Source organism: Hippoglossus stenolepis, chromosome 1 (genome assembly GCF_022539355.2).
Source record: "Hippoglossus stenolepis isolate QCI-W04-F060 chromosome 1, HSTE1.2, whole genome shotgun sequence".
In the NCBI taxonomy this organism is placed as follows: Eukaryota; Metazoa; Chordata; class Actinopteri; order Pleuronectiformes; family Pleuronectidae; genus Hippoglossus; species Hippoglossus stenolepis.
Genome location: NC_061483.1, coordinates 3,183,099 through 3,208,782, shown reverse-complemented (window position 1 = coordinate 3,208,782; position 25,684 = coordinate 3,183,099). Strand labels below are relative to the sequence as shown.

The 25,684-nt window shown below is 45.2% G+C and overlaps 3 protein-coding genes across 4 annotated transcripts; 2 read left to right on the top strand and 1 right to left on the bottom strand.

Moving 5' to 3' along the window:
* Nucleotides 1–438: 438 nt before the first annotated feature.
* Nucleotides 439–5,494, bottom strand: slc22a18 (solute carrier family 22 member 18). The gene is made up of 10 exons (XM_035163632.2): nt 5,141–5,494; nt 4,272–4,369; nt 3,996–4,141; nt 3,408–3,540; nt 3,051–3,163; nt 2,212–2,322; nt 1,803–1,903; nt 1,618–1,719; nt 1,388–1,508; nt 439–981 (listed from the first exon to the last, which is right to left on the bottom strand). The coding sequence occupies exons 1-10, from the start codon at nt 5,273–5,275 to the stop codon at nt 794–796; spliced, it is 1,248 nt and encodes a 415-aa protein (XP_035019523.1). The 5' UTR covers nt 5,276–5,494; the 3' UTR covers nt 439–793.
* A 1,307-nt stretch (nt 5,495–6,801) lies between these two features.
* LOC118115037 (very-long-chain (3R)-3-hydroxyacyl-CoA dehydratase) lies at nt 6,802–13,686 on the top strand. The gene is made up of 11 exons (XM_035165985.2): nt 6,802–7,338; nt 8,713–8,758; nt 8,852–8,925; nt 9,693–9,857; nt 9,957–10,008; nt 10,148–10,258; nt 11,081–11,208; nt 11,295–11,407; nt 11,492–11,598; nt 11,708–11,839; nt 12,456–13,686. The coding sequence occupies exons 1-11, from the start codon at nt 7,258–7,260 to the stop codon at nt 12,530–12,532; spliced, it is 1,086 nt and encodes a 361-aa protein (XP_035021876.1). The 5' UTR covers nt 6,802–7,257; the 3' UTR covers nt 12,533–13,686.
* Nucleotides 13,687–14,506: 820 nt separating this feature from the next.
* LOC118114984 (sodium/potassium/calcium exchanger 1) lies at nt 14,507–25,360 on the top strand. Of its 2 annotated transcripts, XM_047343647.1 has the most exons (10): nt 14,507–14,652; nt 15,255–16,382; nt 18,116–18,292; nt 18,474–18,582; nt 20,156–20,212; nt 21,747–21,880; nt 22,745–23,008; nt 23,142–23,231; nt 23,485–23,651; nt 23,793–25,360. In XM_047343647.1, exons 2-10 carry the CDS (start codon nt 15,339–15,341, stop codon nt 24,040–24,042), a joined length of 2,292 nt encoding a protein of 763 aa, XP_047199603.1. In that variant the 5' UTR covers nt 14,507–14,652; nt 15,255–15,338; the 3' UTR covers nt 24,043–25,360. The 2 variants fall into 2 exon arrangements, with proteins under 2 accessions (XP_047199603.1, XP_035021738.2); XM_035165847.2 differs by lacking the exon at nt 20,156–20,212.
* The last annotated feature ends 324 nt before the right edge of the window (nt 25,361–25,684 follow it).

The following is a 25,684-nucleotide window of genomic DNA, read 5'->3' as shown; positions in this document are numbered from 1 at the left end:
TGACATCTAAAAACACGTCAATCGAATGTTTTGCTTCACAACGTCGAAGGTTCACGAAGAAAACTATTTCAATCATGGTCTTGTGTTTTATTTTTAAAGATCGTAAAAACTGAAACCCGATCTCATCTTCCTGAAAAGTATCTGGTAGCTGCCTCAAGTCATCAGATAAATGTAGGAGCAGCAAAAACTGCTTCACTTCTCCTTGAAATCTGATGGAGCAGAATTATAAAGCAGCAGAAAATGTAAATACTCAAGTTTACTGAAGTGTTTGAAGTAACTTTGTAAGTCTCAGTAACTTCCCTCTAGTTTTTAATAAAAATAAAGTTCCCAATCGGTACAGAAATCCACTTTTGTTATCGTTAATAAATGTCATTGTCTTTATATTTTGATGATTTAAGTAAATCCAAAATGATCTTGAATGAATGAGGAAAACTTTGCTGTCTGCAAATTAATCAAATGTTTATTGAGAAACAACAACAAGAGAAAATAAAGATCATTACAAATGTCTCGATTATATAATCGTATTTTCTGATGTATAATAAAATCTCCACATCAGCCGACTGTGATGTCCCAGTGAACATGATGAAAACCACCGTCAGGTAAAATGAGGGGTTTGCTGCCATCTAGTGGTTTGGTCCTGAGCCTCAGTCACACGTTCAAGATGAAACATGTGAATCTCATCATGGAACAACTGCAGCAGAGTGTTTGAGTGTAAACGTACAAAAACAACTGATCCTAAAACTCAAACACTGATTCCATCCTTCCTCTTTGGAAGAAGAGCTCTTTTTGTGCTTCAGTCCTTGTGCTCCGTTTTCTTCTGGATCCCACGATGCATCAGAAAAACTAAAACCCCAGAATTCACCACAAACTGGATGAGGCCCATCGCTGATATGCCGTAGTTCACATACAGGAAGCCGCCGGCGGTCGGGCCGACCGTGCGCAGCAGGTTCTGAACGGACGCACACAGCCCGAGCATTGTGCCTGTGAAGAAGAGCAGATCGGGCGCGTGAGGATAAATACATTTGTAATACTTGTTTAGTTCTCATCATGTCGTACGAGCTGAGTCTCTATCTTGAGGTTCTTGTATCTTTCAACAGCAGCTGGATTAAAATGAGTTTGATGGTTGAGTGAGTGTGAACATGGAGAATGTTCTTCCAAATTCAGCAGGAAACGTTTCAAATATGAAGAATTCTAATCAGAGTTTGGTGGATTTGTTTACAGCCGCAGCTCAGGAAGCCGGGGATCCTGGGCACTGGGCTGCAGGGGGCGCTGTCGCTCAGTAAAAGTGACACGGTGTTGCTTTAAACGTCAGTGATTTGAATGTGTAATGTTTAATCAGATGAAATCAGTCTCTGTTGGTTGTGTGTGCGGTGCGGGAGGACGTCACCTGTGTCGGACGACGGAACGCTCTTGGTGAGCATGGTGTTCGTGATGACGTTAAATATACTGAGAGAAAACATCATGGGGAGGACGTTGAGGCAGAACTGGAACACGCTCTCGATGTAAACCTGCAGACGGACAGAAATATCTAAACAACGGTAGCAGGGGATGCAAGTCTGGATTATTACAGTCAAAGATGAAGTAACTGATGATGTCACGGTGTGTCTCTGTGTTCACCTGAGCCAGCCCGACCAAAGCAGAGACCCCGATGGACAGGAGCAGCAGCGACCGCTCCGAGTACCTCATCGTGAGAGGGCCGAGCACCGCACCCTGGATAACCTGGAACAAGCATCGCCGTCGGTCATCAGCGGCCGCACCAATCACACAAAGTCTCCGATTTCAGTTTGAGTCTGGACACCAACCATTTGCACGATGCCGAAGTACGCCATCATGTATCCGTTCTGCTCGGGCAGCAGCTTGAAGAAGTCCAACGCGATGACCGAAAACATGACTTGAAAAATCCCTGTGGAGAGAAAGGAAGCGAGCTGACTTTTTTGCGAGCTGACTTTGAACTTGTTATTTCTATTAAACCATAAATCAAAGACGGCTGCACTTAAATATTTCTTATGAAAGTTAATTTTAGTGTTTGCGAGACGGAGCGACACAGACTGAACCGAGCACTGGTGATATTCACATGTTCAGGTCAGATGGAAACATGTGATCTCATGTAATTATTACGATAATGTCTGAAAACAAATTAAAACTGGGATGAAATGTGAGACGTTAAGACAGAGATCTTCTTTAAAAAACGTTCAGATCAGTGACTCGCACCTGATGGTAAACCTGCGACTATCTTCACGGCAAAGGTCAGACTGACTCCTGGAAACTTCATCAGTCTGGTGATTTCTCCCACGTTGAACAATGACTTGTTTTTGTTGTCACCTGCAAAGAGAAACAAGACAACTGATGTAAAACACACAAAGCGACACAACCGCCAGGCGATGAGGTCAAATGACCACAACAAGTGAAATATGTGAATACACAGGAACAGAGTTTGAGAAGCACACGGGCTCGGAGGAAAGTAGAGTTGGTTGTTTTATCTTAAGAGACAAACTCAAACTGTAAAATCCTCCTCAACACCTTTTGTTTTTTACTCCACCAAACATGTATAATATCCATTAAGTGATGTGAGGGGTGTTCAGCTGCAACACGACACTTCACCACTAGATGTCACTAGATTCTGTGACTTGTGTAAAAGTGACAGAAAAGTATATAAATATTAAAAACCTGTTTCTATAAATCTTACCCCAAACCCAAGCAACATTTCCTCTTAAAAACTTAAAACAAGGACAAAGTTGTATCTGCTTCTAGTTCAGGATAATATAAGTCCCATTAATTTGCCCTTTAAACAAAGCTTGGATTGACATTAAAACTCTAATTTTCAGTAGTTATTTTCATTAATGATTAATCAGCTGATCACTTTTTTAGTGAAGTAAACTAATTAACCAATTAGTAAAAGGCAGATAATAAAAAGCAAACAGTGTGAAGCGCCCTGCATCTAAATTAATATGTTCAACGATCCAAAGCACCAGCCTGTGTGCCGGCAGCATTTTATACCTGGTACAAACTGAGAGAGACGAGGAGATGCCCCAGGAGGAAACGTGTCTCACCTTCTGCGCTGCTGCTTGAAGCTTGATCCTTGGTTGTTTTCGGGATAAACTTTAAAACCAGCAGTAAAGTGAAGAAACTCCCCACCGCACCAAAACATGCAGTGAATGTCTCCCTGGGGAAATACAGAGTCGCAGCCGAGTCAGGAGGAGGAATCGAGGTGAAGTAATTTCAACGTCTGTATCTGGTTGAAGGTGGACATGTTAGGAAACAGTTCCACGAGGGGCAGAGTGTTTCACTGCGAGAAGCTTTATGATGAAATAAGATTCCAGACAGCGTTCTCCTACAGAGCCTCTCTGGAAACGCTCAGTGTCCAGACTTCAGTGCACGTCTGAGCGTTGCTGCACGGCGTCACTCACCCATAGCGTGTGTTGAGCTGTCCGCCCAACGTGGAGCCAACGATCATGCCGATGCCAAAACTCAGACCCAGTTTGGACAAACCATCCGCCTGCTTCTCAGGCTGGGAAAGGTCCGTGATGACCATCTGAGACGCTGCAGACGAAGGAGGGAGGAGAGAAACAGAACCGAGTGAAACTGCGTCTACTTCCGGGGAGATGAATTCAAGCTAGATGATGATGAAATTATGCGTTTTGACGACGCTGCTCGTGGAGAGCGCTCGCGGCAATCTGCCCGTCTTTGCACTGTGGGAGGAAGACAGAGACGCAGGGAGAACATGCAAACTCCTCGCAGAAAGAACCAGGATTCAAACCGCAGACCTCTTTGCTGTGAGGCAACAGTGCGGTGCCACCCTGACAGTTGAGGAGCTTCATGCCCCGGAGCCAGTTTACCTTTTAAAAACAGCCTAATTCAGAACATTTTCATACAGGCTCACTCAGGGTGTCACACCTACAGCAAACACTGGCCCCAGGGCCCGTAAGAGAGAGTTTAAACATCCATGTGTAAAAAGTGATCAAGAGAGGAGGACTGTAGCTGGGGGGGGCGCTCACCAGGCAGGACGTGCATGAAGACCGTGGGGATTTTGTGGAGGAACAGCATCATAGGATTGCTTGCTACGGCCAGAAGCAGAAAGAAAACCACAGTTGCAGCATAGGCCAGAGACAAAGCTGCTCGTGCTCCGTGGAGATCTGCAAACCTGCCGACAGGAACAGACACACAAAGTGTTCAGCCGCACAGACACACAACGCTGACGATGACCCCGGGAGACACATCAGGAAAAGGCTCCATGCATTTGGTTTGTGTCGTCATCGTTGCTTTGCACTTGCCTTCCAAACACTGGACCCCCGAACAGCTGAATGACGCCCACCGTGGTTTGTAAATAACCGACCCACAAAGTGTCAAAGCCCAGTTTCTTTGCCAAATACTAAAGGAGACATGAAGAAAGTACAGACGTTAAAATACATCTTATTCACAGCGTGTTGATATACTCACAGCAGTTGGGATCTACAACAGTCTCCTTATTAAACCACATCCAACTACACACACTCCAGAATATCAGTTCCCAAAAATGTTGTAATTTTCTTTCTTCATCAAGACCCATGAATTATTATCTATCTCGACAAACACTATATCTTGAAATGTCAAAAGAGTGCAAATAAATTCACAGATCTGCGTAGTCTGGCTCACAAACACACAAACTAACGGACAAACACACAAACCTCCACGCAGAGCAGACTGAAGATCACGCTGCTTGACGAGAGGGATATAAGAATAAAAAATGTAAAATAACTGTAGTGGAGTAGACAAAAATATCTCTGACAGGGAGTGTATGAGTGTAAAGTGGCATAAAAACAAACTGCTGAGAAGTACAAATACCTCAGATGTGTACTCTAGTAAATTCACTGTCCACTCAGTGTATTTTCAAGCTGTTTCCCTGTAATGTAAGTACTGTGGTGTATTAGTTATACAGTATTATTAGTAAATGTGGTGTTAAAGTGTCTGAATGCATCATTATTGCATCTGTAGTACATGTAAACAACAACAACAACAACAACAGACATTGAACGCATCTCAGTTTCTTATGGTTTCCTGCAGCTTCTCCAGCCTTACGTTCACGGCCGGCTCGGAAATGTCAGCTTCCTGCGCTGACATAACTACCTGGTTATTATGATTATGATCATTTTTCTAAACTCACCGGAGTGACAGAAAACTGCAGAAACATCAGCGTCGTGTCCACAGCGGTGATGAGATAAACCACGTTGATGATCCGTCTCCTCCTGCTCCGCTCCTCTTCGGCTCCGGGCGGAGAAACTTCACCTTTTCCGCTCATGTCGACGTCCGGAGGAGACGTTCACCGGGAGACTGTGAGGTGACCGCGGGGCCAGGGGGAGTCACCTGCCCGCTGCGATCCGCCCGCTCGCCCGCTGAACTTTCCCCTTGAGGCGGAGGAGGAGGCGGAGCCCGAGGTGTGGACGCTCCCTTCGGCCTGGAACAGTTACATAAAACCGGAAAGAACGACGGGAGCGAACCCGGACGTTTAAATCGTGAAAAGTCCCACCGCACGTGAAGGTGCAAGTTTGAGGCGTTCGTGTGCTCCTGCTGCGCGTCGTAATTTTGGAGATGTATTGAGTTTTGGAGTGAAATTTGAGGCTAATAGTTTCATCATTTTTTTTTTTTTTTAATTGGCATTACAATTTCTTATAGAGGAATGTGATTTAAATAAAAAATATCCATTTATTCCCAATGCCGTCAGAATGTAGAACTGTTTTCATATCACGACACCACAACTTCTTTCCAGTACAAGGTTGCACACCCCTTTTACTTATACTTTTACTATTATTACAAATACATACGATTACTCACTGCTATGCACAACATTGAACTGATAAGCATTACATGGTTCCACAACCCCATGGGATTCACATGATAGTACAAAATATTGACAATAGCTGCTTAGTGCAGGATGGAATCTTTAGAAACTTGAATTTAAGAATCTTGGAAGATAAAAGGCATGGGCACATAAAAGGATCAAAGGCGTGGTCATATTAAAGAATCAAAGGAATGACCATTTCAAGATTAAAGCCAATTGGTACTTCAAAGCGGGTCCACTATATATAGAGCCATTTGTTCAGCATCCAGTCACTCTGTGATTGAAAGAATGCCAAGAGTGTGCAAAGCTGTCATCGAAGCAAAAGGTGGCTACTTTGAAGAATCTAAAATATAAAACATATTCTGGTTTGTTGAGCATTTTTTTTGTTTACCACATAATTCCATGTGTTCCTTCATAGTTTGGATGTCTTCAATATTAATCTGCAATGTAGAAAGAAAGACAAATAAAGAAAAACCATTGAATGAGAAGGTGTGTCCAAACTTTTGACTGGTACTGTATATATGTATATAAGTACATTTCAGGCCACATTTAGAGGAGTGTACGTTCATTTTAACTGAATTTGTAAGATTACAATCCTCAATAAACTCATTTCCTTTAAAAGTTGGTCTCCCTCACTTTTATCATGGCACTATGCCCATGGTTTTCTGTCTTTGTTTTTCTGTCTTTGAAATCAATTTGTACCAAACTCTGTGGCTGTTTTCTAGAAAACATTCGATAGCTTATTGGGAAATAGTGAAATAAATAAATATACATAAATATAAATCAATATCAAACAAACAACTGAAAGGTAAATGAACATGAGATCTCAAATAAGTGTCAAAATGAGTTAAATCCACACATTTAGGTCATTTAATATGATTTATTAAACATGTTTAAAGTACATGTACATGAACAGACATGAATAAAACACAGGGATTTTAAAAATAAAAAAAATCTTTGGATCTTATTTTGAAGACAGTGACCACCCGGAAATCCGCTCCATCATCCGTGAGTGTAGCGGCTGGTTGTTCTCCGTGTGACCGTCAGAGGAGCACCTTCTCCCGGACACTTTCTGCAGACATCCCCCGGAGCTGTGTGGCGGCTGGTTGTTCTCCGTGTGACCGTCAGACGAGCACCTTCCCCCGGACACTTTCTGCAGACATCCCCGGAGCTGTGTGGCGGCTGGTTGTTCTCCGTGTGACCGTCAGACGAGCACCTTCCCCGGACACTTCCTGCAGACTTCCCCCGGTGCTGTGTAGCGGCTGGTTGTTCTCCGTGTGACCGTCAGACGAGCACCTCCCCCGGACACTTCCTGCAGACTTCCCCCGGTGCTGTGTAGCGGCTGGTTGTTCTCCGTGTGACCGTCAGACGAGCACCTTCCCCCGGACACTTCCTGCAGACTTCCCCCGGTGCTGTGTCATGTTTGTATCCGAGCCGTGACGATGCAGATCCTGACTCCTCATGTGTACTGGGCTCAGCGGCACGGAGACATCCTCCTCCGGGTGGATCTGAGCGATGCTAAGGTAGGACCCCTCCCCCAGACAGCTCCCATCCACCCGGCTCCCTGCAGCCTTTACCCGTTGATCGTTCACTGTAAATAACAACGTGTCTAAACCGGGTTTAATTATATTTATTCCACTTAACGCTGTGTAGCCTTTGCTGATGTTTGCTAACCCTCTGTGGGGTTAGCTTAAATGTTAGCTTAGCTGTTAGCTGAGTGGATGTTGTAGAAAATGAAGCTAAATTAACCATTAATACTTATTAGAGGAAAATATGTTAATATTTGTCATATCAATGACATCAGATAATCTGTATTTATTGTTTTTACTGTTTGCATCTTATTCTCTGTGTTATTCTAACTTATCCTGAATTAATTTACCTGAGTCCTGAAATGTCCTGACCTTTGTTTATTTGTTTTTAAAAGTTTATTATTATTATAAAACATCACAAAATAGTTGGTTTAAATAAAAATACTACTTATTTATTGATAACATTTATTGATGATTAAATAGAAAATACCTTTATTCTCAAGTACAGGTTGAGACAAAGACAAAACCCTAAAATAAGAAATACAACGAAGAAGATATATATTTACTGTATCTTCTTCCTATTGGTGGATGGATTATTATTTCCAGGTTGTGGAAAATGCTCCTCCAGGATTAAAATTCATTATATGAACCCCGAGCCGTCAATCCTGTGCTTATAAACGTCATTAACAAAGGAAACCCATGTGTTTCTTCCTTCAGTAAATCATGTATGTGGTTATAACTGTCAGTTATTAATTTATAAATGTGTAATTAGGTTTGTAATGTGAGATTCTTTGGGAGGGGGGGAGGGGTTTGTCTCCACCTCCACACTCAGTCTGTCTCTTGGTCCTTTTTATTGTAAATGCACCAGCTGAGTGTTTGCATCAGTAACATGAGACACGGGTTCCTCTCGTCTTCCTCTCGTCTTCCTCTCGTCTTCCTCTCGTCTTCAGCGTCCACAGGTTCGGTCAGGTCTCATAAAACATGCATGGATGTTAATGGTGGAGCCGGATCTTGTTCAGCCACTTACGAGACGGATGGAGAACAGCTGTCACACACGTTGGGTCCATTTAGATCGATGAATGAAAGACTGTCCTCTCAGTGGAGCTCAGCACCGAGCACAGCCTGTAAAATATAAAAAGAAAAACACTGAGTTTCTCTGTCACGTACAGAAGGTGCATGTCCGTCGATCCCACGTACACGACCCTGAATTAATACGCCTGCTGAAAGTAGTCCCCAACAAATACACTAGTCTGCCTCAGTTTGTGGAACATCTGTTAACACGTCCTCTCTTGTGTACTTTGGTGACAACACGTCCATCGTGTGCGTCCGCTTGGTTTTGATGAATATCTTTTGTTTGAACATTTTCAGAACCTCGAAATCAGCCTGCAAGAAAACAACACACTTCAGTTCAGAGGTTTGTGTTTGAGTTTACTAGAAAGAGTTCACACACACACACACCTGATATTATTATAACAAATATAACTGTCATCTTCATGTTGTTCCACAGCACAGGGCCACGGAGCTAAAGGGGACAATGAATACGAGTTCATTTTGGAGTTCCTGGAACCCGTCAGAGCCGAGGTAATGATCGTCATTTAATGTTGTTGCCTGTTTTGCTTGTGTCTGTGTCTGTGTCTGTGTGGGTTTGCTCTCGCTGCTCTGGCTTCCCCCTACAGTCCAAACACATCCAGGTTGTGTTTGGATTAATTGGAGACTTGATAATAGGTGTGAGTGTCAGCGTGAATGATTGTTTGTCTCCGTATGCTGTCCCACGCTCTCAAGTCAGCTGGGTTTGACACGGACCCTCACAGGACAAGTGGAATAGATAGTGGATGTAATGTGATCTACTGTTTACTGTTTTATTCCCCACAGTGTCTGATAGTAACTATTTGACATATTTGTTGTTAAACAGTATTATGTCTCATTGTGTTATCTTCCAAAATATAAATTGTAGTGGTGTCGGGACGAGTAAATGTCAGAGGCTGCTGAGGTGCAGATGTAAATGTATATTTCCAGCCAGATTCTTAATTTTTTTTATGTTAGAAACTAATTCAAGCGTAGTTTCGTCATGCATGCTGTCCTAAGTGGGAAGTTTGAGTGAGTGCGTCTCGCTGCTGATTGAGCAGAAGTACCAACTAGAAGAGGCTGCGGTCAAGTCAAGGTGAACGCTGATTGAAAAACGCTTTGAGCAGAAGTGAGTCTTGATTTGCTGGGACAACAACGTCCTGGGATATTCAGGAGACAAAAAGAAGCAGGTTTTTATTCCAGGTCGATGCAGTCTGCCACATTCAGGGCTTGGTAGAGTCATTTGTAATCTAACAGTCTGTGTGTGTCATGGCGGACTGCAGATCAACCACAGGTCCACCCAGCGGCAGGTGGACATCAAGATCAAGAAGCAGGAGGAGCGCTGGTGGGACCGGCTGACGCTGCAGGAGAAGAGGCCTCTGTTTCTGGCTCCTGACTTCGACCGCTGGCAGGACGAGTCCGACGCCGAGATGGAGCTTCAGGCGAAGGTAGGAAATAAAAAAACACTAAAAACGAGTCTGCTCGGAAAGAGAGAGTAAAGTGGTGTTTCCCAGAAAAGGTTTTTGACCGTGTGATTTCTTTTTCAGGAGGAGGAGAAGATAAACAAGATCAGTGTGGAGTCGAGAGTTCGTAAAGATCGTGAGTCAATAAATAAATCAACTAAAAAAAGCCCTCATGGATGAATCAGATTTTCTGACTGGATGAACTCCAGGAGGAATTCTGCATGTGTATTAACATTGTTTTACTTAGTTTATCTTCTTCTGTCTCTGCTCCTCAGCGTACCTGGGTCTGAAGAAAGGCTACTTGTTCATGTACAACCTCGTGCAGTTCCTGGGATTCTCCTGGATCTTTGTCAACATGACCGTTCGACTCTTCATCCTCGGTCAAGGTTTGTGAAACACGTCAGTTGCTGAAGACTGCACGTTGCTCCACCAGCTTTTAGAAAGTGTTGTCTTCCTGACACACGTGTCCCCAAATGTATGGGAATGGTCCTGGGACGTGCAGCCAGACAATCCAGATGTGTGAGTAACGAACCAGATCATCGGAACCAAACGTAAAGTCAGGGTTCGTTATCTGACATGTCCGTAGCTCATCGCCCAGGAAAAACTGTGTGTGCACAGCAAAGTGTAGAATAAGGAGGTTTTTTCTTTATCTGGGATGTTTACAAAAGTTTTTGTGGTAATTTCCCAGCTCACATTCATTTGGCTGACCGGTGGGTTTGTTTAAAACCCGTCTGATCTTCTGACTGCTCTAGTTTCTGTCATTTTCCCTCCTGGAGTTGGGTGATCCATCACCGTTTATATTTAGTCACTCTATTTTAAATCCCTTTTGATAATGTTCCTGTGCTTTATTCAAACACATCACACAAAATCTTGGCAAAGGGGGAAACAACGACACTCAGCGTGAAGCAGTTCAGTAGAAGCAGGATTTCATCGGAAATTAAAATTAAAATAAGGATTAAAACTATGTAAATCATATTTATTAACAGCTTTTGAATTTGCAAATGATTACGAGACGATAGTTTAAGCACCACTGTGCAGCAGCAGGTCTGTTTGGTTTGTGAGGATCTTTTCACTGATGAGCTGATTTGAATAGAAACAGGAGCACGGCTGCGTGTTTTGTTTTGCAAATGCCGAGGATTATGAATAGTGGTTCATGCACTGTCCTGTTTCATTGTGTCTGTCTGCTTCTGTCTCTCGCTGCTCGACAGATTCGTTCTACGACACTTTCCACACCATGGCCGACATGATGTATTTCTGTCAGATGATGGCCGCGCTCGAGGTCATTAATCCCTTGTTGGGCTTGGTGAAGTCGGCGTTCTTTCCTGCTATGATACAGGTGAAGACAGCGGGGAAATACATTTACTGTAAATGGTTAGAGGTTAATCTGACGTCTCCTCTGATTTCGGCTGTGTGATGTTGCAGGTGGCCGGGAGGAACGTCATTCTGTTCGTTATCTTCGGCGCCCTGGAGGAGATGCAGAACAAGCCCGTGGTGTTCTTCGTCTTCTACCTGTGGAGCACCATCGAGATCTTCAGGTCAGATCAGCTTCCTCTGTCCTCTGTGGCCCTTGTTTTGTTTCCGGCTGTAACATCAGACCCCCCTCCCCTCTCTGACACCAGGTACCCGTTCTACATGCTGGGGTGCATCGGCACCGACTGGAAGTTGTTAACGTGGCTGAGATACAGCCTCTGGATCCCTCTGTACCCGCTGGGCGTCGTAGCTGAAGGTCGGTGACTCCTTGGTTGAAGAGGAGGTTTTTATGTGTACTGATAAAATGGTGGCTGTCGTGGTTGTTTGTTGTTGACGGCGGCGTGTCGTTCTGTACTGACCCCCAGCGGTGGCTGTGATCCAGTCCCTGCCCATCTTTGACGAGACCCGTCTGTTCAGCGTCGCACTCCCCGCCGTGCTGGGGGGGTCTTTGAGCTTCTCCTACACTCTGCAGCTCTACCTGGTCTTCATGTTTCTGGGTGAGACAACCACTCACTTACCACAATGCACTCTGATTCATCCTCCAAGGACTGTAAATAAAAAAAGATGGTGATCGTGGCGTGAAGCTGTAATATCGAGGTCCCGCCGATAAAGACCCGCCTGTTAATCGCGTCTAAAGTCTCATTTATACTTCACGTGAGATGTGGAAACAGAGTCAGAGCCCTCTGCTGGTGATCTGCTGCGATTTCATCCATATTCGTGCACGTCGAAAAAACGAAACAGCTGAAAGTGAGCAGTGCCACAGGAAGTCGTGTTTGGGCAGAACAGCTGCTTTCATTATCACAACCTCCTCCTATAAACTCTCATGGACGAATGTGGGCAGTGACAGTTACAGTGTTTAAAACAGATCAATCTATTCGTACGCACATTTAATTTAATAAAAGTTCAGTTCGTTTCAAATCACCTATCATGGAGGAGGTGAGGTTTATGACCTATACTGCAGCCGGCCACTAGGGGGTGATCAAGATGACGATAAACAGTCTATGTCTAGTAAGATTTTTCTATTCGTTTTCTGAACTTTAACTGCATTGGAGGCTTCATCATTTCATCTAACCTGTGTATTAAATAATGACCGAGGTTCCCTCTCTTCTTCAGGACTCTTCATCAACTTCCGTCACCTGTACAAGCAGCGGCGGCGGCGATACCGCTCGAGGAAACGGAAAGTCCACTGACCCATCAGCCGCTTCACTGTGAACACACTCTGAACTGCCGTCCACTTAAAGATGAACCAGCTGTTTTCCTGTTTTTTTGCCTTTTCTCATCTTCCTACACACACACATGTATAATCACCTGGGGGTGGGGGGTCACCTCCTTCCTCCACGTGGTGAACTGTGAATCCTGCTGTGAGTTTAACTTATTCTCATGTCCTCATATCTTTTCTCCCTTTTCACATTTCACAAAGCTGAAAATCCGCAATGAAGGAATATTAGAATCATGTTTTCATCAGAATGTTTAATGTGTAATATTGTTTATCATTGGAAACAGTCTCTGACCTAGAAGAATCCATCTAGGAACATTCCAACGTACCAACTGGTTTTTGTTTACATCGTAACATCGGGAATCGTCTCCTTGTTTGTTCAAATATATTTCTAAAAGATTTCACTGAGGAGTCATGGTCTTTTAACTGTTTGTTACCGATCACACATTAGTTACAGTCAAAATGAAATGACCCTCGTATGTTTTACATTATCGTTACTTCATAGATCGAATGGTTTTTTGTCAGAGGACGATAAATTCTCAAACATCGGGAACCGGAGCATTTGAAAACGGTTCCTGTTTGCAGACCACGATCTCAAGCTCCTCTCTCCCAGTTGATTTTCAGATTTATAGATTCCTGCAGGAACCAACAGCAGCGGGTTTACATTCTGCAAGTTGAAGTTAAGACCTTTGAACTGCTGTTGAGTTTACATGTGTTGGTTGAAGGTGTCGGTCCCTGTTTGTACCAGGACATGAAAAACATGTCCTCAGTGTCCAGAGCGATTTGTGGTGAAGTCAAAATCCGGTTCCCTTGATTCATCAACACTGTTTTAATGAGGATTGTTAATGAGCCGTCCACCCAAACGTTTCCATTGTTTAACAAACGTCTGGTTGAAACCTGAGTGGCTTGATTTTCCTTTTATTTTTTTTTAAGTTTGTGTGTTGTGTGTAATTTCCATCTGTTCACTGTGTTTGTTTCTATTTATCTCTGTGAACGCGTTTTACGTCTGAAAGGTTCCAGTTGGAGGACGTGAAGCCGACTCACACACACGTTTTAAAAAGACACTGCGCCTGATTTTTAGTCACAATTATTGTTTCCTGACCAAATGAATAAACTTCAGAATTCTTATATCAGACGTGGGTTGTTTTCTTTTCTTTTCAAAAAGGTTGTGCTCATCAGTTTGTTGTGGAGATTCAGACACATGAGGGATTTCTCTTCAAGGTCCAGTTCAGCAGGAATATGAACAAATGACCCGAGTATCATCCAGGACGTGAACAGGAGGTTTGATTAAAGCTGTTTCAGTCATATTGGTATCTGAATATTGTTTTAAAGGGAAATAGACTTAAAAATAATACTTTTATTTATTGTTTTTTGTTGGTATATGTTGTTTCTCTCTCATTGGAAGATTGCAGTATGATATATGTTAATTATTTACTTTTTTTTTTTACTTAACTGCCATGAAGACGGTTCAGAAATAGCGAATCAATTTAACCACTTCTGAATTTGTTTTGATTTAATTTCCAACCTGGGCTTCAAGGTGCAGTTTGAAATCCGCCCCGGTTCATTCCAGTGCTATTTATTCCATGATTTATATGATATATATGATTTATTGTCATTTGTTTCATTTGAATTGTTTTGTAAATGTGGTTATTTGGTTATTAAATTGGTAAAGTTATCATTTCAGCTCTTATTCATACAGCTGATTCATCTCCACCCAGTTCCTCTGCTCGGGCAAAACACATCACATTTCCAAAATGTACATGAAAAGTTGTTTCATGTGAAATGTTTGTTGTCTAACCTTAATAATAAAAAACACTAATAATGAGGCTGCACTTCGACCACTCCCCCAAACCCAGACCTGACTCCTCCGGCTCTGTGAACGTTGGCGTATTGATACCGGGCTGCGTGCGGAGGGTGAGAGGTGTTAATCCTCTTAGCAGCAGCAGCAGCAGCGGCCGCAGCAGCAGCGTAATGCTGATCCGCGCTCCAGCCCCGACCTGCGCTGCGCCCTTGTAGCTCCACACAGCCCGGAGTCAGCAGCCCTGCGCCCGTTACGCACAGCTGGAGGGACGGAGAGGTGCCGCGCGGCCACAGGTGAGACCCTCAGCACGCACACGCACACGCACACACGCGCGCGCACAACATCTGGACGTCTGTATATTTCCATCTGGAGGAACATAGATTGACAGGGAGCTTGAATCTTGTCCGATAATCCGCGCGTGTCTCCGTTACGCGACGCATCCACGCACAGATTCACTGGCTTTTTAAACATTTTTTTGATCAACTCTGATGTTTTAACTCGTGTTTTCGTGTAATTATCGTTTCGTGCACGCGCATTTCATCACGTTCTTCCCGTGTGCGCGCGCCCACGCTTGTAACACTACATTTCAATTAAGAGGCAATTCTGGATTTAATTGCGTTAATTTTAATTAACGCGTGACGCAGGTTTTATTCCCTTTTTTTTTTTTTACGTGTTTAACGTGTCTTCGATGTTTTTGTGAGAAGCCAAAGCCTGTGATTACGTAGCCATAGTAACAGGTGGCTGTCTGCATCCCCATCACACACACACACACACACACACACACACACACACACACACACACACACTTCTCTCTGCCTCTGGAAACCACAGAGGAAACCACACGTGTTCAGGACGATGAGATCCTCAGTTGTGTGTTTGTTTTCCTCGTCCACAGGCGGAAGCTGCCAGCAGTGAAAGATGAAACACACAGTGTGCAGGTGTGTGTGTCTCCTCTCTGCCAGCGGCCTCCTCTCGCCTCATGGATCCATCGAGGATCATCAGCAATGCATCTGACGTAGCTTCCTGTCTGGAGTCGAGACCACGAGGGGCAATGAACGTGCGCTCGCCTCCGAGGAGGAGACTCAGGCTCGGCCGCGTCCTCTTCTTCGTCTCGGGCGTGCTGCTGTGTTTCGTCTACACTCTGACTCTGAAGGCCAGGCTGTCGGAGCTGAGAGGCTCCTCGCAGACGCCCGGCGCTCTGGGAGCAGAGGGAGGCGATGGGGATGTGGTGGAGGTCCACGTTCGGGAGGTGACGGCTTCCAACGAGACGCAGGAGGAGGTGGTCTCACCCGAGGGCAGCCAACCTCCTCCGGTGATGATCGTCAACAGGACAGACATCGAACAGTGTATCTACGTAGAACCTCAACCCCCCAAACCTTCTCCTCCAACTCCACCGCCATCCAACACCACAGCTCCTCCGCCCCAGGCCCCTCGCAGGAAGGGCGGTTACCCCGAGGACATCTTCTCAGTGGAGCAGCGACGACAAGGCTGGGTGGTCCTGCACATTATGGGCATGATCTACATGTTTGTCGCCCTGGCCATCGTCTGCGATGAGTTCTTCGTCCCTGCGCTGGAGGTCATCACCGTCCAGATGCAGATTTCTGACGACGTAGCCGGGGCCACCTTCATGGCGGCTGGAGGCTCTGCCCCCGAGCTCTTCACCTCCCTGATCGGCGTCTTCATCTCCCACAGCAACGTGGGCATCGGCACCATCGTGGGCTCGGCCGTCTTCAACATCCTCTTCGTGATCGGCATGTGTGCCATCTTCTCCCGGGAGATGCTGCACCTGACCTGGTGGCCCCTGTTCCGAGACGTGACCTTCTACATCCTGGACCTCATCATGCTCATCGTCTTCTTCCTGGACAGCATGATCATGTGGTGGGAGAGCCTCCTGCTGGTGCTCGGCTACGTCAGCTACGTCAGCTTCATGAAGGTCAACAGTCAGGTCGAGCAGGCGGTCAAGACCCAGCTCAACAAGCACATGAGCATCGTGAAGGTGTGGACGGCCGAGGGATCGGAGAAGGTCAGAGTCGCATTCAGACACGAATCTGAGGAAAAGTTTACATCAGGAAATAAAGAAAATACCTGAAGTGTTTAAAGTTGTAGGAGAGTCGATTAAAAAGTAAAATACAGATGTGAAGTGCTGCCTCGACGCCACTTCAACACTTCTCGCTTCTTAAATAAGAATATTAGCTGGAAATTCGAGCAATTTGACAATGTAAAAATCTAATTTCTAACATTAACACACATGAAAAAAACAAAATGTATGAATTCAAAATATATAAATGTATACATACATTCATTCATTCTACTTTTACATCTTTAAAAAACGTCCCTGCTCAGCTGTAGATTCGTGAGCTAATTGAGAAGATCTAGGTCCTCGGTGTGATGGGAGTCGCACAGATGGAGGTCAGAGGTCAACACGTATCTGCTCATGCAAACTGTTACCGAACACAAAACTTTTTAGCCAATGCAGACATTTTTTGGATTTGTCCTCTCTCGTGACGTGTGTTGTTTAAATGCTCTAAACACAAATTATTAACAGCGTCCATGTTTGTTCCTTATACCAACTTCAAAGCTCATGAACACACCGACACACAAGGACTTCACCACCAAAATAACACAATCCTCACAATCAGGTGTTGGTTTTACACTATTTTAAATCAACCCCCTGAAAACAAAGAGCCCACAGTGATGTGAAACAAAGGCTGCAGGGGGAGAACAGATGTGTGTGTGCAGAGCAGATGTTACAGGAGCATCTTCCATCCACACACTGCCCTGTGCGTTCTGCTCTTTCATCTCGTCAGGGCCGAGACTGTTGTCCGGACGCAGCGAGAGAGGAAACGGGGATTTGTGGGTCTGAGCAGGTGACGGACCGTATTTGTGCGAAAGCCCTTTGAAGCTCGACAGAAAGAGTCCAGGTGTCACCGAGTGACGGAGACGTCACCGCGCAGACTCGGTTTACATTAGAAATGATGTTTTCAGAAAGGTTCAGGTCTCTGCAGACACGCAGCTTCACGCAGCGGTAAACGTCTGAGCCTGTAGTTAACATGCACCGCGGCGTTTCAGTGTTTCAAGTGTCAGGCCGCACATTCTCCAATTACCCAGAGGCACGTCTGCAGCCGCCCCGAGGCCCTTCAGCCGCCGAGAGCAGCGACGCACGCAGCCGCACCGGCAACTCCCAATTACTGGGATTCAAAAGACGCTTTTTTTTATTCATCTCTTGTCGTTTTCCACAATCAAGTGTTTGGTTTGGTCTGATCTCCGAGTGTGTGCGGAGACGATAACCTGCGCACACCTGTTGAATCTACAACACAGGATCCGGGGCTTCAAGATTCACGTGGCACAGGCGATGGGCTCCCACAGGAATCAGGAGCTGCTGCTTCAAGATGCTTTTATTCTGCTTTTATCTTATGTTTGTTGGCATGAAAGGAAGTGATGGTCTAGATCTGTTGTCACAAAGTAGACAAAAGTAGTAGATATAGTGGAAAAAGCACAATTTGAATACTGGAATTATCAGATGTTTTGTTTGTTATATTTATTCGATAAAACAGAGAAAAACATAACATCCTCAATTTTAAATTCATACATCCTCCTCTTACTGCTTAAAAAAAAGTATATGAAAATAGTTCTGTCAAATAATTGTTGCAGCTCAAGTCTTTTTTTCTCCACAGGAAGTCGAACAGAATCAACAACAACAAGTAAAGATTGTATTGACGACTACAAAGAGCGTATTTTGTCTCTGTGACTTTACAGGAGAGTGATGCTACACAACCTCCTCCACCTGCTCCTGCTCCTGCTCCTCCTGCTGCTCCTCCTCCTGCTGCACCACCGGCGGAAGAAAAATCCAAACCAGCGCCCGAGCCTCCTCCGAGCGGCCCTCAACTCCACAAGCAGCCGTCAGAGCCGCACGACGACAGAGCGAGACTCAGGGTGTGTGAAGTCATTTCTCTGTTGGTGTTAACTGGAGTTTGAACTCTTATATCATCTTTTACTTTATTTTGTAAAGGGATGTACACGTATCCACTGTTTACACGCATACGAGTGATGCAGCTTCTTTCTTCATGGTGGTGTCTGCAAACTGAAATCACTGACGCTCTGTCTGTGGTCGCAGCTTCGTCCCGTCCTGCAGCGAGGCGGCAGCTCGGCCTCGCTCCACAACACGTCCCTGCGCAGCACCATCTTCCAGCTGATGATCCACACGCTGGACCCTCTGGGAGAAGGTAACGACCAGAACCAGCACAAACACCTGGACTCCAGATATAATATCCACAGCCTCCTGGGAGACGGGTTGGAGATTTGAAATGAGACAAACCACGAAATCTTTAACTTTTACATTTGATCCTCAAACTTTTCCCATCCAGTCGTCAGTCACACGTAGAAAACAGATGTTTCCTGTCGATTTGAAGGAGGCGGCTTCTCTCTTCACTTATTAAGAGAATAAACAAAAACAGAACACACAAATGAATTATGCTCAGTCAAACTAATAATTACAGATTTAAACAAAATTATATTTGAAGCAGTAGCCTAAAATTTGGACAATTACGCAACATTAATAATTATTTGTATTATCGTCAATATCTTATTTACTTTGTCTAAAAGTCTCGTTCATGTTATAATCACATTATCATGTAGATATAAAAACATTTAAATTTATTAATGTGTATCAGTGATTAAAGCTTCTCCCATGAAGACTATTTTTTATTTAATATTTTTGATTATTACCACAATTTTGTCATCGGTCATGTTAATATACAACTGGAAACGACCAGTTACATTATTCTAATCATATGTAATCAAAAATAAATAAACTAATTGTCTCCTCTGAGAATTTGAAGCTTTGAGATGTTTTGATATAACAGTCGACTAATCGATCACCGCTGCAGCTCTCGGCCGCGGTGACCCAGCACCGTGCCCCCCCTCCTGTAAGTCTGGGTGACGGGGGCTGAACCGCGGCGACCTTCAGCTCGTCCTCGGAGGCTCCTGCTGTTCCTCTGCTCCCGCGGCGCTCGGCCACAGCTCATCCTTAATCAGCTTTTCAATACAGGCTAATAGAAGCTGGATCAGAGCCAGGGTGCTGCAGGACCAAGCTCTTTATCTCCGTGGAGGAGCAGCGAGGCGGTCGAGGCCTCGGCTGCAGCTGGACTGAGCGTCACGACTCTGGTTCCCCAGTTTATTCAGGAGAGGGGTCTGTCAGTTGGAGAGAGTAGGATGTGTTTAAAGCTCTCACTCTAACACTCCCTGCTTGTGCTCTAGTCTCCTGGGCTCCAGCTGCAGCTCTTCTCCTCGCACTCACGCTGCTCCTGCACCAGAAACATCAGAATAAAGCCAGAGAGACGTTCACCCCCGAAGCGGAGAACATATTCAGACGTTATCAAGCCAGTCGTCCTCCGGCAGTTGTCAGTCAAGGCTCAATCAAGTGTTTTGGGGGCGGAGCTTTGACGAGAGGGCCGACTTTGTGTCCTTTTTACCAGAAAGCGAGAAATGAATCCAATAATGATTATTATCTCGGAGATGCAGCTTTTGAACCGTTTGAGTTCCTAACGCGACATCGTCAGACCAACGGGTATTTTCTAATGTGTCTGAAAACGCCGTTCATTTTTAATTTCCTCCAGTAAAATGCCTCTGGATCGAGTTTGATTTCCTCTGTCGGTCGTTGTATCAAACCAAACCCCTGCGATTTTACCGCGACTGTAAACTGGTGGCAGCAAACACAAAATGAGGCAATAACACAAAACTGAAATTGAACTCAGATGATCCAGGAGATAAAACTGTTGCTGCTGGCTTTCATCCTAGAGGCAGGGGCCCTCGGAGGGGCCGTTAAAACCCCGGGGCCAAGGAAAGCCAGACGAGGTAAGAGCGGCAGCAGGAAGTCGTCTTGATGTCGTTTCCTGTCGTGTGTGGTTGTGATGGTGTGTTTTTGTGTATATATAATATACATATATGTATAACTAGAGGAGACCAAAGGTGTTTGCTCTGATGTGTCTCACTCAGAGACGTCCTTTAACGGTGATGTCAGAGGGGACGGCTCAGTGCAGAGGACAGGTGAGACGTGTTGGTGAGATGTGTTGGTGAGACTTTGTTGGTGAGACGTGTTGTTGTTGGTGAGCGTGTTGGTGAGACGTGTTGAGTTGGTGAGACGTGTTGTTGTTGGTGAGACGTGTTGGTGAGACATGTTGTTGTTGGTGGCGTTGTTGGTGAGACGTGTTGTTGGTGAGACGTGTTGTTGTTGGTGAGACGTGTTGTTGTGAGACGTGTTGGTGAGACATGTTGTTGTTGGTGAGACGTGTTGTTGACGTGTTGGTTTCAGTTCAGTTTGACTTTGACTGATTTAGGGCGGATGTTTCGTTTTGTTGTTTATTTTCGGTGGTTGTTTGTCTGTGTTGGACTTTTGCATGTTTGTGTGTTCGCATCTCGTTTGGTGGTGCCAGTGTGTGTGTGTGTGTGTGTGTGGGTCATACACACGTGTGATCGGTGTGAGTCGTCCTTCTCTTAACTGCAGCAAAGAACAAAGTCAAACCTGTGAGCGACGCAGGAGAATCACAGCGACGCTGCTCAGACGGTGAGTGAGAGTGAAAATGTCTCCGAGAGAAACAGCTGCAGGTTTTGAAGAAGGAAAATTCAAATGCAAAATTATGTTTGCAGAGATTTTTGATGCAAGCAGATAAATATCATGTTAAATAAACCTTTTCAACCTCTGAAAGTCGGTTTATTTAACATGATATTTATCTGCTTGCAGTTGTGTTGTTTGTTCAAATCCCTTCAGTGAATGTGGGTGTGAACCAACAGGCTTCACACTGACGTCCATGTTGTCGATCATTGTGATGAAAGATATTTTTATGTGGAGACGTCCGGTCGTCTGCCTGATTGACGGAGACGTTCCGTGGGTTGAAGGACGTGGTTCTTCACAATCAGAGGAGCCTCTCAGTGTGTGTGTGTGTGTGTGTGTGTGTGTGTGTGTGTCTGTGTGTGTGTGTGTGTGTGTGTGTGTCACTGTGACGACTGATGAGGAGCGAAGTGGCTGCAGAGGAACTGGAGAGGCCTTTCAATCAGCCTGAGGTTTAACATGCAGATGGGACTGTGTGTGTGTGTGTGTGTGTGTGTGTGTGTGTGTGTGTGTGTGTGTGTGTGTGTGTGTGTGTGTGTGTGTGTGTGTTCAAACACTCCAATCACTCCCACTGATGCTCCATACGAGCTCACACAGCAGAATAATTTCATCGTCTCATCATTAAAACAAAAAAAATAAACATCAGTTCCGTTTGAAAAAGGAAAACGAGGCTGAGACCTCGGAGGATTTTAAAAAGTGTCAAAGAGACGATCTGGTTCCTCGGAGTTAAATCTGTTGTTCAATCTAAATATCTTGTTCTGTGTGTTTCTCTTTCTTCAGATGATGATCACAAGCCAAAGTCTGAACAGGCCACCGCCGCTGCTGATCCACCAGGGGGCGCTGCAGCCGAGCCGTCGACCTCACAGCCTCCAAAGGCAGAAGAGAAGCCGAGCGACCAACCGGACGAGTCCAAGGTACAAACAAAAACACTCTGCAGTCAACGTGTTGTGTGTTTGGTTGTGTTGTGGTGCTTTGAGCTCCCCGGGCCACCGTACCCTTAAAGATGTAATACACAAGCTTTATTTCACTTTCTTAAAACGCACAACTTCCAGTAATAAAAGAGAACAAACGCAGCTTGGACCAGATCAGATGTTTCTGAACTGTTCGGCCTCCAACCAGCAAAATAACAAGAGATTCACAAACACAAATTTTGTGTCGAAGCTCACAAAAGGATCTTGATCTGAAGACGTTCCTGCTTTAAGTTGATTCGCTGCAGCGGATTTATGGAGCCAGTGATCAATCAAATGTTATTTATATATTATAATATTCACAAATCACATCTCATAGATCTTATCGAGGTGCGACATCCTCTGTTCTTCACGCTTAAGAGCAAAACTACCACAAAACCCTGTAAACAGAAAACGTAGAAACCTCAGAGTCACGTGTGAGGATTCCTCTCCCGGGACGGAAGGAAGGGCAACAGATGAACGACGTTGATTAGAAGAAACAGTTTGTAACATAATGGAAGTGATGGTATTTACACATAAGAAAATGTCGGATAGAGATGAAGGGAGCAGACAAATGAACTCTTTGACATGCTTCCGTAGATTAACGGTAGATTAATGGCTGACGTGTGATTTGTTCCTGAGTTTGAATAAAACACTTGAGAAAAATGATGTAAAATGGCCGCCTCACTTGCCAAACCTCTGCTAAGGGTAAAGAAAAGATTCTGGAAAATGTAAAACAACCCATTTACAGATCTAATTACACAGACTGACACAGTTACACAACTCAACACACAACTCAGAACCACAAACCGTGTGTTTCTCCTCCGTCAGGCGGCGGCAGCCTCAGCGGGGGGCTCGGACGGCTCGGACGGCAGCGCTGGGGACGACAGCGGGGACGAGGACAGCGGCGACTCGGCTGAGAGTGAAGACGAGGGCGGCAGAAAGGAGGAGGAGGAGGAGGAGGAAGAGGAGGAGGAGGAGAACGAGCCTCTGTCTTTAGCGTGGCCTGAAACCAGAGGCAAACAGGCCACCTACCTGTTCCTGCTGCCCATCGTGTTCCCGCTGTGGCTCACGCTGCCCGACGTCCGCAACCTGGTGAGCACGACAAATACATCCTCCTTCGCTGTATCGGGCAAAACAGCAGCTGCACCGCGACCAGCCACCAGGGGGCGATCGCGGAGTTTGCGTCTGTACGAGCCGTGTTCTGACGCGATCTTTCTGTTTGCAGGCGTCCAGGAGATATTTCGTCATAACGTTCATCGGCTGTATCCTGTGGATCGGCGTCTTCTCCTATCTGATGGTGTGGTGGGCTCATCAGGTCGGTTGCCACGGTTACAGACATTTGAATTCACTCTCGTTTGTTCGTGTAACTTCACCTCGACGGCTCGTGACTTTTCATATTAAATTAAATGTCACGACGTGGACACGTTGACTCGAAAGGTCAGAGTTAATTTTTCACAAAAGCTCAAACTCTGATGAAGGTGTGAACTGGAATCATTTAAAGGACGACCCCACTTGTTCTACACATGTTCATCACGTGTCCTCGTGTCCGTCTTCTTCTTCCGTCCCAGGTGGGCGAGACCGTGGGCATCTCGGAGGAGATAATGGGCCTGACCATCCTGGCAGCCGGGACGTCCATCCCCGACCTGATCACCAGCGTCATCGTGGCCCGTAAAGGTCTGGGGGACATGGCCGTGTCCAGCTCCGTGGGCAGCAACATCTTCGACATCACCGTCGGGTGAGTGACCGCAAATAAACACAACTTCTCAAGCCTCTGTCTTTGTTTCCCTCGTGAGGAAAACAATCAATTCAATTCAGGATCCATAAAAAAGAATCTGAAAAGTTACTTGTGTCCCTGAACCGTCCTCTCTGGTTTCAGTCTGCCCGTCCCGTGGCTCATGTTCACGCTGTTCCACGACGGCCAGCCCATAGCCGTGAGCTCCAACGGCTTGTTCTGCGCCATCGTGCTGCTCTTCCTCATGCTCCTCTTCGTCATCATCTCCATCGCCGCCTGTCGCTGGAAGATGAGCCGCACGCTGGGCCTCACCATGTTCGCGCTGTACTTCGTGTTCCTGGTCCTCAGCGTCCTGCTGGAGGACCGGGTCCTCGTCTGCCCGGTTTCAATCTGAGCCGCCGGGGAAAACCTCAGCCAGACGGAATCAGTACTGTACGTAGGACGAGTTAGATTCAACCAGACCTGGCCTCAAAGGCCCCAGCACAGTAGAGACACAGTAGAGACACAGTAGAGACACGAGCAACGTTAAAGGAAAAATCCTCCTCCAGCTGAGATTCACCTCCAGCTGCTTTGTCCTGAGTCACTTTGTGTGTTCGAGCTCTGACGTGTAGACGAGACGTATAAATTCTGCTGCGGAGAGATCAGGCTCCTCTTCTTCATCCTGAGATGTTTGTCTTCTTCCAGTTTCACGTCCGTCACGTGTTAGAAACCTCATCAACACGTCCACTCGCTGGTTGGGGACGTTTTCCTGCTGTTTTCTTCTCACTCTGACATTTTCCAGATGTTTCACTTGGGACGCTGCAGGAAAAGAGTCCGGAAAATGGAATCTGACTCGGACATCTGCGTTTGCAGCCCCTCGGTAAAATGTCCAGAGTTCAGTGCACGTCTGAAAGCAGCTTCAGGTCAACAACATCTCACCTTTCAACTTTGGACTAGTAAGCAAGAGAATGTCTTGAAGTCTGAACTGTGAGTTTAGTTAAGAGTCCTGATAAGAAAACACAGTGTCACTCAATATGTCCACACATTTAATCGGACGTTTTCCCAGGGGGCCGGAAGGAAAAGTTCCAGAAAACGTCCAGAGCAACTGTCACGTCCGGGAAAATTTCAGAAAAATGTCCCGACTTCAGCTTTGGACTCTTGTTCTTTAACTTTTGCTTGGCCCCACTTTTAGATTTGGACCAACGTGTTTTCTGACTCCGCAGCTGCTGCTGGAAACATCTGGACGTGACCTCACATCCTCTGCGACTGCTCAGTCGTTCACGGTGAAAATATAAATTCACCAAACGATAAAAGAGAATCGTCCCACGTGCAGGATTCAGTTCATCGCCCCTGATTCGAGGCGGATTTTTCCTTCAACGTTGTGAGCACTTAAATAGATTTGTTATTAAATACATGATACACTGTGCAGCGATTCAAACATCAGTGGATGCAACTTTCTGTTTTGCGTGTTCATCATTTTCTGAACTGTATCCCAGAGACTCTGTCGTTGTGTTCAAACATCAAACTTGTGCGTGTTCATGTTTGTTTTTGCGTGAAACAGTATCTCACTGAGTCGCCTGCAGTGATCCAGTGATCGTCTGTGTGTCAGTAAACGTGTGTCGGCTGTTCACATCTTGTTCAGTGTTGAATTGATGCAGATGTTTGTCACTGATGAGAAAACTGTCGATATTTAAAAGTAAAGTTTCATGCTGCAATAAATTATTTTTCCTACAGTGAACTGGAGACGTGTTCTGCTGGGAAACAAAGCAAAAAGCTGCAGGGATGAAAAATGTAATTCTCAGATTTAAAATAATGAAGTTTGTCTGAGATAAACACTTCATAAGTACATAAGATTAAACGCAGTGATTTTTGTATTTGTAACTTGAATGGCCGACAACATTTTAAATCACAAATCAATCATAAATGGGTCTGTTTACATCAAGATTTGATGATTTACAGTGTTTCTACGTTTCCAACATCAACAAGTGTTTTTCATTGGAATCACACAAACAAAACTGCTCTATAACGCCACCTGTGGCCAAAACCTCATGTTAGTC

Excerpts from the sequence above, each read along its gene's own strand:
- LOC118114984 (XM_047343647.1), top strand. The coding sequence starts at position 15,339 with ATGGATCCATCGAGGATCATCAGCAATGCATCTGACGTAGCTTCCTGT. Across the intron at positions 16,383-18,115 it reads CGGCCGAGGGATCGGAGAAG|GAGAGTGATGCTACACAACC; the intron begins GTCAGAGTCGCA and ends GTGACTTTACAG. Across the intron at positions 18,583-20,155 it reads GCTGGACCCTCTGGGAGAAG|AGGCAGGGGCCCTCGGAGGG; the intron begins GTAACGACCAGA and ends CTTTCATCCTAG.
- LOC118115037 (XM_035165985.2), top strand. The coding sequence starts at position 7,258 with ATGCAGATCCTGACTCCTCATGTGTACTGGGCTCAGCGGCACGGAGAC. Across the intron at positions 9,858-9,956 it reads AGATGGAGCTTCAGGCGAAG|GAGGAGGAGAAGATAAACAA; the intron begins GTAGGAAATAAA and ends TTTCTTTTTCAG. Across the intron at positions 11,408-11,491 it reads AGCACCATCGAGATCTTCAG|GTACCCGTTCTACATGCTGG; the intron begins GTCAGATCAGCT and ends CTCTGACACCAG.
- slc22a18 (XM_035163632.2), bottom strand. The coding sequence starts at position 5,275 with ATGAGCGGAAAAGGTGAAGTTTCTCCGCCCGGAGCCGAAGAGGAGCGG. Across the intron at positions 4,142-4,271 it reads GGGGGTCCAGTGTTTGGAAG|GTTTGCAGATCTCCACGGAG; the intron begins GCAAGTGCAAAG and ends TCCTGTCGGCAG. Across the intron at positions 1,720-1,802 it reads ACTTCGGCATCGTGCAAATG|GTTATCCAGGGTGCGGTGCT; the intron begins GTTGGTGTCCAG and ends TGCTTGTTCCAG.